The sequence below is a fragment of the Podarcis vaucheri genome (genome assembly GCF_965113315.1).
Source record: "Podarcis vaucheri genome assembly, chromosome: 15".
Classification (NCBI taxonomy): Eukaryota; Metazoa; Chordata; class Lepidosauria; order Squamata; family Lacertidae; genus Podarcis; species Podarcis vaucheri.
Window position 1 is genome coordinate 6,462,258 of NC_138753.1, and position 12,829 is coordinate 6,475,086.

The 12,829-nt window shown below is 43.1% G+C and overlaps 1 protein-coding gene across 5 annotated transcripts in view; it reads left to right on the plus strand.

Moving 5' to 3' along the window:
• USP32 (ubiquitin specific peptidase 32) overlaps window positions 1–12,829 on the plus strand; it is a 121,329-nt gene that overhangs the window by 57,230 nt on the left and 51,270 nt on the right. For all 5 annotated transcript variants that reach the window (XM_082200779.1, XM_082200782.1, XM_082200780.1 and 2 more), the window contains exon 5: window positions 2,816–2,975. In XM_082200779.1, the coding sequence (XP_082056905.1) occupies window positions 2,816–2,975 (160 nt within the window). The remainder of the gene's footprint in view (window positions 1–2,815; window positions 2,976–12,829) is intronic.

Here is a 12,829-nt window from a genome sequence, read left to right on the forward strand (position 1 = left end):
AACATTTGTATTTTTCCTCCTTTTCTCAAATGATGTCATGTGTGATGGCAGATTTTTTTAAAAAAAAAATCTTTAAAAATATTTTTTTTTGCATCATGTGGTTGAACAAGTGTGAGGGGCTGTTTGTTCGCTCCTTTCTCCCAGCTAGGCTGAGAATTCTCCTTGGAGTTACATGGGAAGTGGTCCATTCCATGCTGATTAGTAGATGGTGATACATAGAAAGAAAAGGGTGAGACAGAGATACTTGCGTTCAGATGACTATGGTCCAGCGCAGCCTGATTTGATGAAGTCCTCTCTGCTCTAGCAGGGAGGAGGTGATGAACAGTCAAAATCACCTTTCTTTTTCTCCCGTGCAGTATGTGCTTCATCTGATGTGCAGGAATGTGGGTGGCCACACTTATTTGTCCACGCTTGCTGTGGCATGTGGCCTCTGGACGGTTAGCTAGGAGGTAATGGCAAAAAAAGGCTAGCTACCTTGTTGTAAGAACTGTAGCCAGGAAATGTATATAAAACATTTTGGGTCCTTGGAGGCCCTCCCCAGTGGTTAGGACTGCATCCTACATGTGGCTGATGGGGCCAGGCCGTGGTTGGCTCTAGGCCTGGAGTTGGCCTGGTGTTTTGGGGTGCTGGAACTGGGAACCTGTCTGCCAGGCAAGGGCAAAAGGCTTGGCATTGGGTATTGATACCAAGCCTGTCCAATCCAGAGGCTTCATACTTCTTGCCAATTGCAGAGCTAAGTTCTTGCACATAGCTGTTCCCTTCTGTTCCTGAAGAGGGCTGTCACGTTTTATTACACCCACTTCACACACAATAACTAACCAGGCTTGGGCCACTAAGATGCTCTGATAATGGTGACTTGGAAACCAACCCCCCCCCCCCCCCGGTATGCTTAACGCTTGTACCAGGCTGAAATTTCCCTTCTGGGGAAGTGACAGGTGGTTTCTGAAATCAGGGGTGTCAAGGTCCGGCTTTTGCAAAGACCAGTAAAGGGACCATCTAGTACCCCACACAGAGCTATCATTTCCACTCAACAAGGACTATTCAATAAGATCAGATGCTGCCTAAGAGAATCCTCAGTTTGCATGCATTGCCTCTTTCAGGTTAGGGGCTCCCAGTGTGGGACACTCCCCCCCCCAAAGCAACATAAAACCTGCTTGCTGAACCTCTTTTTTTTAAGATTGGCCGTGAAAAGATTCCCTGCCATTCCATTAAGTTGGGAGGATAACTTATTAAGATCCGTCCAACATCTGTGAAATGAAATATTTCCTCAATCAGTATGCATCCCCTCCTCTCCCCCACCCCCTGGGAAAAAAGCATACTTCTTAATAGTAAAATTATTTCTGCAGAAAAGTGCCCGAAAGACTTTGTCATGATAATCACATTGGAGAGAGCCATGTGTGGGCTATATTGCTTCTTACCAAGCTGTGTGCTACTGATAAGCATGTTTGAGGCAGTATCTGACCTTTTTGTGGCAAAGGGTTAAAACAAAACAAAACGCAGCCCTTCTTAACTGTAATCTCTGATCTTTTTGTTGCTTTGAATGTAGTAGCAGGCCTTGTGTTTGAAAAGCAAGCTACCTGATGTGTTGGAGAAGTAGCTGTGAGGGGTTTTTTGTTCCTGTTTTTTGAATCAGGCAGTTTGCTGCCACACATGCATTATAATGAACAGGTGGGGAGGGAGGAGAACAGCCGCCAAAGCTGCTCTCTATATTAATGAGAGAGGCCCTAGCGGATTTCTCCCACTCCACACACCAAGCAGAGTGCTTGAGAAAATTATTTTTAATATTATAATACAAGTAGCTGAAGGGCTTGGTAGTTAGTATAGCGGGTTTGTTGCCTTTCATTTCCCTCACATCATCTTCCTCGTCTTCTGGCTTGCAGTTGCCTCCTTAACACCTCTCTAGTTGCCATTGGCTTAGCTGCTCTGGTGTCATGAGCGTTGGGGCAGCCTGTGGGACTAGGTAGCTGAGAGTGGGGAAAACTGGAAATGCTAAGATCTGAATCCTTGGGCCATTTGGTAAATTTAACCCCTCTTTGTTTATAACAGGATTCGGTGGGCTTTTGAATGGCATCCATTCAATGCAGATTGGTTGTGATATTTTGGTTCCTTTTACCAAAGAAAAATAGGCGTTTGCTGCTTATGTGGGTGATTCTGTGTTTGCAGCTGTCTACCACTAAATTATTTTGAGAGAAGGAAATTACCTGGTTCGTACACCACTTTAAACCATAGCTGAAATAAACTGCGGTTTAAAGGTGAACATCCAGTGTGCTAGTGCATATTGCGGAAATTGTTTTGCTCCTCCCTTGCTGCTGCTGCGCTGCCAGGAAGTAAGCTAAGGGCCAGCTTAACATTTTTTTTGGAATTTGGGCTCATGGTTCAGTAGGCAACTAACTGTCCTGGTGTCCTGGTTCAGACTGGGGGTACAGTCAGGATTGGGACTCCACATCCGTTTTTTCTTTAAAAGTGGCCAATTCTAAGCACTTTGTTAAAAGTGTGAACATAACATGTAGTTTGGCCCTAAGTGGACAACCACCTGACTTTCCTAGCAACTCACTTCCTGTGTGTCACACTCTTGAGTGTGCAGGTGCCTTCACCTAACTTATATCTCAGTTCTCACTACAACAGCGCTGCAAGGTAGGTTGCGGCTGAGAAAGTGTTGCTTATGGCCATCTGTTGGGTCTGAACTAAGGACTTCTTTCCCTGTAGGCTGTACTACAGTGTACCAACAGCGGCAAACAACTGAGTACATTAGCAAATACAAACTGCTTTGCTCAACTCATCCTCCCCCCCCCCTCTGCTTTTTTATTTTTTACAGGGTGAAAAGGTAAACTTTGAGAAATTCAAAACCTGGCTGTGGCAAAATAAAGAGGCCTTCACGTTTTCCCGCTGGCTGCTCTCAGGGGGAGTGTATGTCACGCTTACGGATGACAGCGACACCCCGACTTTTTATCAGACCCTTGCTGGAGTTACACACTGTAAGTAACACTTGTTGTCAAGGAATTGCCTTACTTCCTGTTATCTTTTGTAGACTCTGCCCTGATTTTACTGACATTGTGCCTCTGCAGCTTCTCCTTGGGGATTGTTCAAGAAACACATCCTCTTTTCTTGCACATCAGCTTAGTTACTGTGGCAGCCTTCTACAGTTGCCTGGACCAGTTGAGTGGAAACCTGTAGCCTTACAGAGGCTGCTGGACTCCAGTTCCCATCATACTTAGTCATTGGCCATGCTGACTATGGTTGATGGGAGCTATAGTCCAACAACATCTAAAGGGCCACAGGTTCCCCATCATAGGCTTGTTATATTTTGCTAATTCTCAAAATGGCATGTTCAGTTGCGTTGGGGAAATCGATTTCTCAGAGGCGTCCAGTCAATCCTTGTAGGAAATGGGTTCCCAAGCCTACGACCCCTGGTTTGGGTTGATAACTTCTGTGTTGACTTAATGGGGTGTCATGTGTTGCCCTGGGATAGGGATGGGGAATTGGGACTCTGGTTCCCATCAGCTGCAGCCAGCATGGCCAGTGGTGATGGGAGTTGTAGTCCAGCAACATCTGGAAGCCCGCAGGTTCCCTACCCCTGTCATATGACATCCAAGAATGTAGGAAGAATTGAGGCAGCTTGCTTTCATACTGGCATATATTGTCACCTCATTTATATTATTTATTTAGATCCTGCCTTTCCACCAAGGAGTTCAAGGAAGTGTACCTGATTCTTCACCCCCTTGGTATTCTCACAACAACCCTGTGAGGGAGGCAAGAGAGAGAGAGAGGGTTGGGGGGAGAGGGAGTGTAACTGGCTCAGAATCTCCCAGCAAGTTTCATGGCTGAGTGGGTGATTTGAACTTGGGCCTCCCTAGTTCTAGTCTGATGTTCTAACTTCTGCCACACCACATAGGCTCATCATACTGATTGGCAGATGTCTTGGTATTTTGGAAGGGGATATTCCCAGCTTCCCACTTGCTGATTGTTGCCAGTCCAGTGACTGAAGAAGAAAACAATATTTGGAACAGCTGAGCATCTTTATGTTTTTTTCCTCTTGCTTCTACACTTCCTCTTAGTATGGTGCTTCATTAAAGAGGAGTCATCATGTGTAGATCCCCCTCCCTCCAGTAGATAGGTTCAGCTTGACTCAAAACACCGGGCTTCACAGATCTCCTTCACACAGGGCATATACATTGTTGGCATCTGTCTGTCGAGAGACAATGGAATGTGCCTCTGAGGGTGAAGTCAAACCGCTGCGTTAGCTGCACCAAAGTGACCTCCTCAGGGCGCAAGACTAGGCAGTGTGTATGGAGGTTCTGGGCTTCTCAGACAACAAGACCCCCCTTTTGGCCTTGCTGGTGTGGTTCAAAGGAAGTCGGAGCAAGACATTTGGCACCAGCTTGGCCGCAGGAGTTGCTGGAAAGAGGCGTACAAGGCTCCATCCAAGGCGTCGTAGGGACTCCACTGAGGATTTATGTAGGGTTTACTCCTTAGCCTTTTCTTCTCCTGAAGATACACAGGGCAAGCAAGCAATGCATCATCCTGTGGAGCTTCTTGGTAGATACTAGTAGATACTAAATAAATCCAATTATGATTCTTCTACCCCATCCCTTAATTTTAATACAGTCACTTGAGACTTCCAAGTTTTCTTGTTCACACATGCTGACATTTTTAGCTTCCCAGGCCCACAATTTTGATGCTTAATTGTCTTGTTAGAAGAAGGCAAGAGCCTTCCATTTTTATTTTAGAAGGGAACATTGGAAAACTGATTATTTTGTGTTTGCGCTGTTGGAGGCACTTTTGGAGGCACTGCTGGTAAAAGCCAGGAGCACTTTTATAGCTTTCTGAAATATCTGTATTTGCCGTGGGATTTACAGTCTGTGCTGGCTGTTTCAGCAAGAATTGTAAGTGCTGTGAAACAGAGCGATTTGTTTTGGAATTTATGAGGCCAAGGAAATGAGGAATCAAATAATTCCTAGGTGGCTGGCTCACATTCTTAGGTTCTCATCTTTTCTATGCCCATTTTTGGGGAATTGATGTGTTTTTAATTTAGAATCAGTTTAGTTTTTGCAGTTTGCCGATGTGAGAGATGAGCAAATGAAGGACAGGCTCTCAACCCCTTGAAATAGCTGTTTGACCTCTATATGAGCCTGTTCGAGTTTGCATCAAGAATGCCTAAAAGGTTTACTCTCATCTTCAGTACCATTGATTGTGTCTTTCACAGCAGGCTGGCCAACCCCACCTATTGGGGTTATATTTGATGTAATTTCTATTTAGAGTGGACCTGGTGAATTCAGTGGACTAGTGTTAGACATACCCATTAATTTCAGGGGTCTACTCTGAACAAGGCTAATGTTGTATACAACTCTGTGCCACCTTTCCACGAGTTTACCAGAAAGCCATTCCATCACATTTTTGCATTAATCTGCGAATTTTCTTAAGGATTTTCATGAAAGTTCATATTTAAATGCATATTCCCTCAGAATATGCATTTAGGAATATATTTTCGGTTGATGTCTTTCACTGTATTTTGATCTGCGTTTTGAGCTGTACAATGACTTTGATATTGTGTTTTTTAAATTGCTGTTACCTGCCCTGGGACCTTGTGGTGAAAGGTAAGCAAGAAATGGAATGTCTAATAAAGAACTTTCTAGGAGTGGCTAACCAGGTTTCAATCGACAGATGACTCTGAGCAGCACTGGTTAGGGCAGATGAAGTCATTATGTATCACAATTCATGAAGATATTCTTCAAGTATCCTTAGTTCATAAACCTTTCATTAGATTACTGTCTCATGACAGTACTGAGATGGTATCTCCAGGCAGAACTGGGGAAGGCTCCCACTCTGAAACGCTGGAGAGCTGTTCCCAGTTAGGGTAGCCAATGAAGTGCCCTCCAGCTCTTGTTAGACTACAACTCCCATCATCCCTGACCATTGTCCATGCTGGCTGTGATGGAGATGATCTGAGGACACCAGTTTGACTACCATGCTGGCCAAATCTGGCCAATGGTCTGACAATGATGTGGTTCCAGCTTCATGATATACCTCATCTGTCGGCAGGGTGCTCAGCTTCTGTGACGATATATCCTGTCGCTCTCTCCAAGTCATTACCTGGGGAACAGAACGACCCCTGAAAATGCAGAAGTTGACTGCCCTTGGTCTGATGTCCCTTTTTAAAGCAAAAACTGGGGAAGAGCTAAAGAATGACCCCCAGATATTTATCAAGGCCTGTTTTGTGAATGGCATAAGCTAGTTGCTAAGCAACTGCTGCTAGTCCCCCCCCCAAGCTGCTGCGAGAGTTTCTTATCTAAGGTCACGAGGGGCTTAAGGCTGCAAAGAGGAGTGACGAGGCAGAGTCTCCCCCCATCCTTGCTTTGCTTATCTATTATACCTCCGCTGATTTCCCTTGTGGTTGTGAAGGTCATTAAAAAACGTCACATTACAAGAGGCACAAGGCAAATTGAGCAGTGACAGAAAACCAAAACAAACCGGGATGCCTCAAGTTTATAGCGTGGGGGGTATGGACAGAATGTTGGCCCAAAGGCAGTGGATGGCTTGAGTGTTAACATAAAAAGGCTTCTCCTAGAGAGCAGCAGCAGGGCTTGGAGCCAAGCTGGTTGAGCTCTCAGCCTTCCAGTTAGTAGGCACCTGGGTAGCAAGAGACAGCATGGATCCTTCTGGACATGGGTCTTTCTTCCCCTACTGCAAGAGGATTGGTTCACAGTGTTTGCTAGGTTGTCTTCTGCCTGGAAGAATAAAAATCTGTAAATTTTGTATAAAATGTGGGTGTATATACACATGAGCACGAGCATCATCACCATTAGGAGAGATATTTTGGTGCCTCTTTAAGATGGTCTCCATGTACCCTGAGCCCTTGCAGATAATCGCTTCCATAAATCACTGTAATGGTGAAACATTGTGTGGGTCATTTCTGCATTATGACTTTCATGGCTGGAGATTCTTATTAACATTTGATAATTTAATCCGTTTTCTGTATATGTACACTGACTTGTGATGCCGGGTCAAAGGTGGTGGTATAAGGTGGAAGGTCGTATTTGATGCCAGGTGTGTTGCAGCCAAAAATTTGGTTGGAAAGGAAAAGTTGGGAGCATTAAAAGCTTTGCTCCTTGGCAAGTGAGGCTGGCTGTCAGTGCTCATTGGTCTGCACTGTGGCCGGCGTCACATACAACAAGCACCTGTATGGATCAGCTGCATTGCAGAGTTTCTGGGAACTCTATAGCGTAGCCAGTCCCTGCCCAAAGCAGGGCCTCTAGTAAGCATTGGTCAGCTGATTGGCACTTGTAGCAAGACCCACAAAGAAAGGCTTCGTTTGCTCATGTGGTTTGATTTGAAACCTTCAGATAAAAGAAAACGCTTCACCATGGTGGTATCAGGTGGGAAGCTATATCTACCTGTCAAAATGGGTTAGGGGAGGTCTGGATCAGTTGTTTCTGGCTGAATTTTAGGAAACTTTGGGACTTTGGGAATCTGGATCTGCTATGGCTTCTTTTTACCATTTTAGTGAAAATGCTAGAGTTCACTGGCACAAGTTAGTTCATGGCATGATATAAATCAAGAATGAGGAAACCTGTGGTCTTTCAGTAGTGTCTGACTATAGTTCCCATCATTCCTGATCGTTGGCTAGCGCTGATGGGAGTTGGAGATCAGCAGTATCTGGAGGACCACAGGTTCCTCATTCCTGATTTAAATCAAGTCAGGAACTATCTTGTGTCAGTAGCCAATGCAGTGCCCTCTGGCATCTTAACTCTGGCTTTTCACTGTCTCCTGCTGGTTTTTCTGTCAAAACTATTTGGCAAAGCCATGAAAAATAGCCATGGTTAAAAATAGGCAAATGTTATTAACTTTGATTCAAGGGAGAAGACAGCAAGCGTTTACTGTGAAGCTCCAGTGGCTCCATTTAAATTAACTTAATGAGCCAAGATATCGAGGAAACACTAACCAAAAATATATATTATTCCTCCCCCCCCCCATAAATAACATTCATGTTGGAAGGCAGATGACTTTAATTATGTTTCTCCCTGGCCTAAAATTACAAAGGGAATTTTGAAGTGTCACACCAAGTTGCACACACTTGCCATTTTTAATCAAATTCTGTTCCATTTCATTTAAACCATAAATATTCTTCCAGGGTAGCTGCTGAAGTTGAAAGTTAGTGTAGCAGTTTTTGCAGCTTGGGCTTGTTTTTATGGCTTTGATTTTTGTGAGATAGTAAATTAACTTTTGGCACACTTCCCTATGTGTTAACAGTTAAACGTTTTAGCCAAGGGAAAGGGAAGTTGTCTTTAATTGGGATATTTACAGGGTTCTCAGCATGATGCACTAAAAAACAAAATTTAGCAATGAAAGGTGATTTCTGCAACTGGTAATATACTGCGCAAATCAGATTTGTGTCAAGTGTCTTGTACTGATTGATTTTGTTTAATCATTAGTAGGGAAGGGATTCAGAATACTGAAGTCTTTCCTTCCAGCAGCAGGAAAATTTATTCAGCCGCCCCTCTGAGCTTATCTGTTCATATGCATTCAGAGTATAGATTAGAAAGACTAGAAATGTTTTTTTTAAATAAAAAATGGAAGGTTAATACCATGAACCTTTTCGTTTTTCACAACTGATGTGATGCACATTAATTCAATTCTAGATGATAAGCCTCCAGGTAGGGACAAATCTACATTCATTTTAATTTTTTTTGTCTTACTGTTCCTCCCTAATAAGATCAGAGTGGCTTACAGTAAAACATGGTCAAAAATAAATCAGCCGCAGTGCCTAGCCTATAATGATATTGTGTGTCTCTGTGTGTACAGACAGGTTCAGGCAATCATATCTTGGCTTAATACACAGAGATATGAACAAGCCTTCCGGGTGTGTACACATCCCTTTGCAGCAAGAGCAAACTAAACAGATTGTCTTCTATTAACCAGAGTTTGGTTAATATCTGAACTGGAAAGCAATGGCTTTGGAACAAGCCAGGATATGAAGCGAGCTTCAAACCATGGCTTCTTGCCTTGGTTTCTTCTGATGCTATTGACCATATTATATTTCAACATATGCTGCTGTTCAAAACCAAAGGGCTTCCTAAAGCGGTTCAAAATCAAAAGGTAATGAATAAAAATATTGTTACAGTACAGTATCATCAAAATGGCATCACTAAAATCACATGTAAATAAGAAGAAGAAGAAGAAGAGTTTGGATTTGATATCCCGCCTTTCACTCCCCTTCAGGAGTCTCAAAGCGGCTAACAATCTCCTTTCCCTTCCTCCCCCACAACAAACACTCTGTGAGGTGAGTGGGGCTGAGAGACTTCACAGAAGTGTGACTGGCCCAAGGTCACCCAGCAGCTGCATGTGGAGGAGCGGAGACACGAACCCGGTTTCCCAGATTACGTGACTACCGCTCTTAACCACTACACCACACTGGCTCTCAAAACATTTAAACATCTAATACGAACAGAACAGAACACAAAACAAACAAAATAAAATAACAGTCAGTCTAACCATAGTTTCCTGGTTTGGACATAACAGGAAGTGATGATCCCAGATTTGTCAGTGTTAAAGCAAGGATCCAAGAGGCTGCATTCTGAGTCAAAAGGCTCCTACTGAGTCTACTGGGACTTACACCCATGTAATCACTTGCAGCATTACAACTGAGGTCTGCATGAAATTGCACCCTAGGAGAGAGAAAAGTCTAAAGAGAAAAGCACACTTCCTTTGGTTTTAGGTTGATGTCACTTCAGAAGACATCTTTCCCTTATGTCTAAAACAGGTGAGACTCATGTTTCTAAGGTAGCCTTTTCCCCCTGCAGTTTTTATAAGTACTTGTATTTTTAAAAAATAAACTTAATTAAAAGACCTGCTGGCTGATTAATTTGAGGATACTTTTATTTGATTTAAAGAGATTGAAAGTTGCAACTCTAAAACACGTGTGTGGGTGTGGGTGTGAGAGAGAGATAGAGAGAAGATGAAACACATACACATTGTAATGAATTTCTGAACAACAAACCAATAAATATTTAAGCCAAGCTCTGATTCACGCATTCCTCACTGTGTTGTAAGTTCGGCTTCTAAAGAAGCTGTCTGATCACTTCTGGGACGGGGGAGCACATGGCTGGTGCGTGCTTCTAAAAATCCTTGGCTCAATTCCTGGCATTTCTGATTAAGATATCCCAAACGGCTGTGCTGAGAGAGCTGATGGTGATCGGAGTAGAGAGCGTCAAGCTCAAAGGACTCAGTGATTTGCCTCAGTAAAAGAGAGCATTTTGTATGGTTTGCTGTGAGGATTTGATCCAGAGGTCACTATGACTCTGGGGGGAATTTGTGGGGTTATCCCATGGTGGGAACATGGCACTATTTGTCCATCAGGCCCAACACTGTCTACTCTGACTGACAGCAGCTCTCTGGGGTTTTAGGCAAAGGGGGTTCGTCGCCACCTTATGGCCTGCTATCTGATCCTTTTTTACTGGGGATACCACAGATTAAATCTAGGAGCTTCTGTCTGCAGAGCCAGGGGCTCCATCTTCTTCATAAGAGGCTACGTTGTTATGTGCTCCCTGTGGGGCCCAGCAGCCTCTCCACCTCTGCACAGGTCACTGGTCCCTATAGCTCAACATTGTCTGCTCTGACTGGCAGTGGCTGCTCAGGGTCATGGACCAAGAGGGATCTTATGTATCACCTGCTGCTTGGAAGAGATATTATTTGTGCAGCAGGGGGGATGACTCTCCCAGTGTTATGAATGAGACTTACAGCTGAGTGAAGATCCCCCCCCCCCAAAAAAAATATTTCGCTCCAAAGTGGGTTTTTTTTTAAAAAAGTTTTTATTTCATAAGAACAAATTAAAAAAGACAAAATAAAACACTGCAATACAAGTTCATGCCAAGATTAGTACAGATTTCATTGGTCCGATTATATAATCAAAGAGCCAAGTTTTAAGTTGTGTAATTCAGAGGAAAGTTGCAATATGTATTGCATAATTTTGATAGTGTGGGCAAGATTTTTCTCCTGCCCATGCATTTTTCTTGCAGCTGCAGAATAGCTTGGCTCATGTTCTTTCCTAGCATTCCACCTTACCCTTTCCCCAATCAGTCAAAAGCGGTTGTGCTTTTCTGGGCAGAGGAGAGAATTCTGGACTTTATTTTGACCCTGAACGGGCACATTTGCCAGAAGCTCCCTGGGGTAGGTATGCCCTGCAGAATAAAGTCCAAGCCCTGAAATTATTGACCCGAAGATCTGGAGGACTGTGTTGAGGAGAGGGTAGATTTGCTTCACATTGTCCTTGTTCATCCTTCTGTTCATCCCCCACCCCAACCAATTGTCTTACCACTTTCTTTGTCTGAATTATCCCACAAGGCTTTTGTTTTTTTTTTATAATCATATTTATTAAAATTTCCAATAATAACAGAATAGGAAAATAAGAAAGATAAAGGAAAGAAAGAAAAAGAGAAACTAACTTAGACCCTTCTTTTCATAACCTTCTTTCTGGGACTTCCTCCTTCCCCTCCCGATTGTATTCCCCTTTATCTAAGTTGGTTCCACAAGTTCTCATCCCCAATTAAACCTAATATATTATACTCATAAACCAATTTAAATTTACACCATCTTAGCATCACTCCTCGTCTTATAATAGAACAAAATTTTCCCCAAGATCCGCTCTCATTTCTTCCACGAGTTCCCCCTTTCTAAAAAAAAAGAAAAAACAGAAACGTAAAATATCAAAGTTATAAAGAATATAAGATAGAAAGTATAGAGAAATTCAAAAAGTTGGTTACAAAGCCTTTGGATTCTAAGGTTCCCCCTCCCTTCCCCGGTTTTGATTCCCCATGTCCATTTGTCTGTATGTTGTCGGCCTGGAGATCTTAAGTCCACAGCCAAATTTATCTCAGTCCATCATGCTGTTTTCTTCGGATTTGATTGTCTTAATGATGTTTAACGTCGAAAATCCAATCTAATAGAGGCCTTTAATTTTCTTTAATCTTTTGTTGCTCCTCCCATTATTCTTTCCGTGTCGTATTCAGTCATCTACTCTTTTATTTCTTGGTTTCTCAGGTTTCTGTCTTGTTCATCTGTCAAAACATTCTTGTTCCAAAATTTAACGTCTCTACAGAGGTTTGTTATTCAGGGACACAGACTTACGTCCAGTTCCTTTCTTGCTTCAATAGAAGATTCTATTGTGTTATAGTCACCTCTGTAGACAAAATAATATTTCAGTTCTGCAGCTTTCCCAGGAGATAAGACCTTTACACATCCCAGAGTAGTTTTCCACATACGACACTTGTAATGTCCCGAATCCCCTCTAGAGGGATTACAATAACTTTGTATCCTCTAATCCAAAAGTCAATTTGTTGTTTCTTTTTCCCGACAGTTTATATCCATATTTGTATCAAATTGTAACAAAATTAACCAGCAAAGAACTTGTAGCAAAGTCCTCTTTATAATTTCCAGTTTTGACAGCTCCTTTGACAGCTGTCAAAATCTCCATCTCTCTTCGCCAGGCTGTCCGAATCGCCCCGGTTCCCAGGGGGGGGTTGCTTTTTCCTCACCCTCGACTCCTCTCCTCCAGCACAGTTCTTATAATTCACATCGTGGAGTTGGTAATTTTTATCATCAATAAGCTTCTGAATAGATCTTGGTTTCTCAGTCCTTGTTTTAGCATGTTTACAATCAGGGAGGGGACTGACTTCCTTTTTTGGATCCCCTCCCGCTCGTGCCAAATCCGGAAAAAAATTTCTTTTTTCCTCCTTTTAAACCCGGTTGCCCAATTACTCACGGGTTGTTGATCAATTGTCCGAATTTCCTTTGGAAGAAGCCAGTGCTCTCCGCCGAATGGCATGCGGCTGCGCCC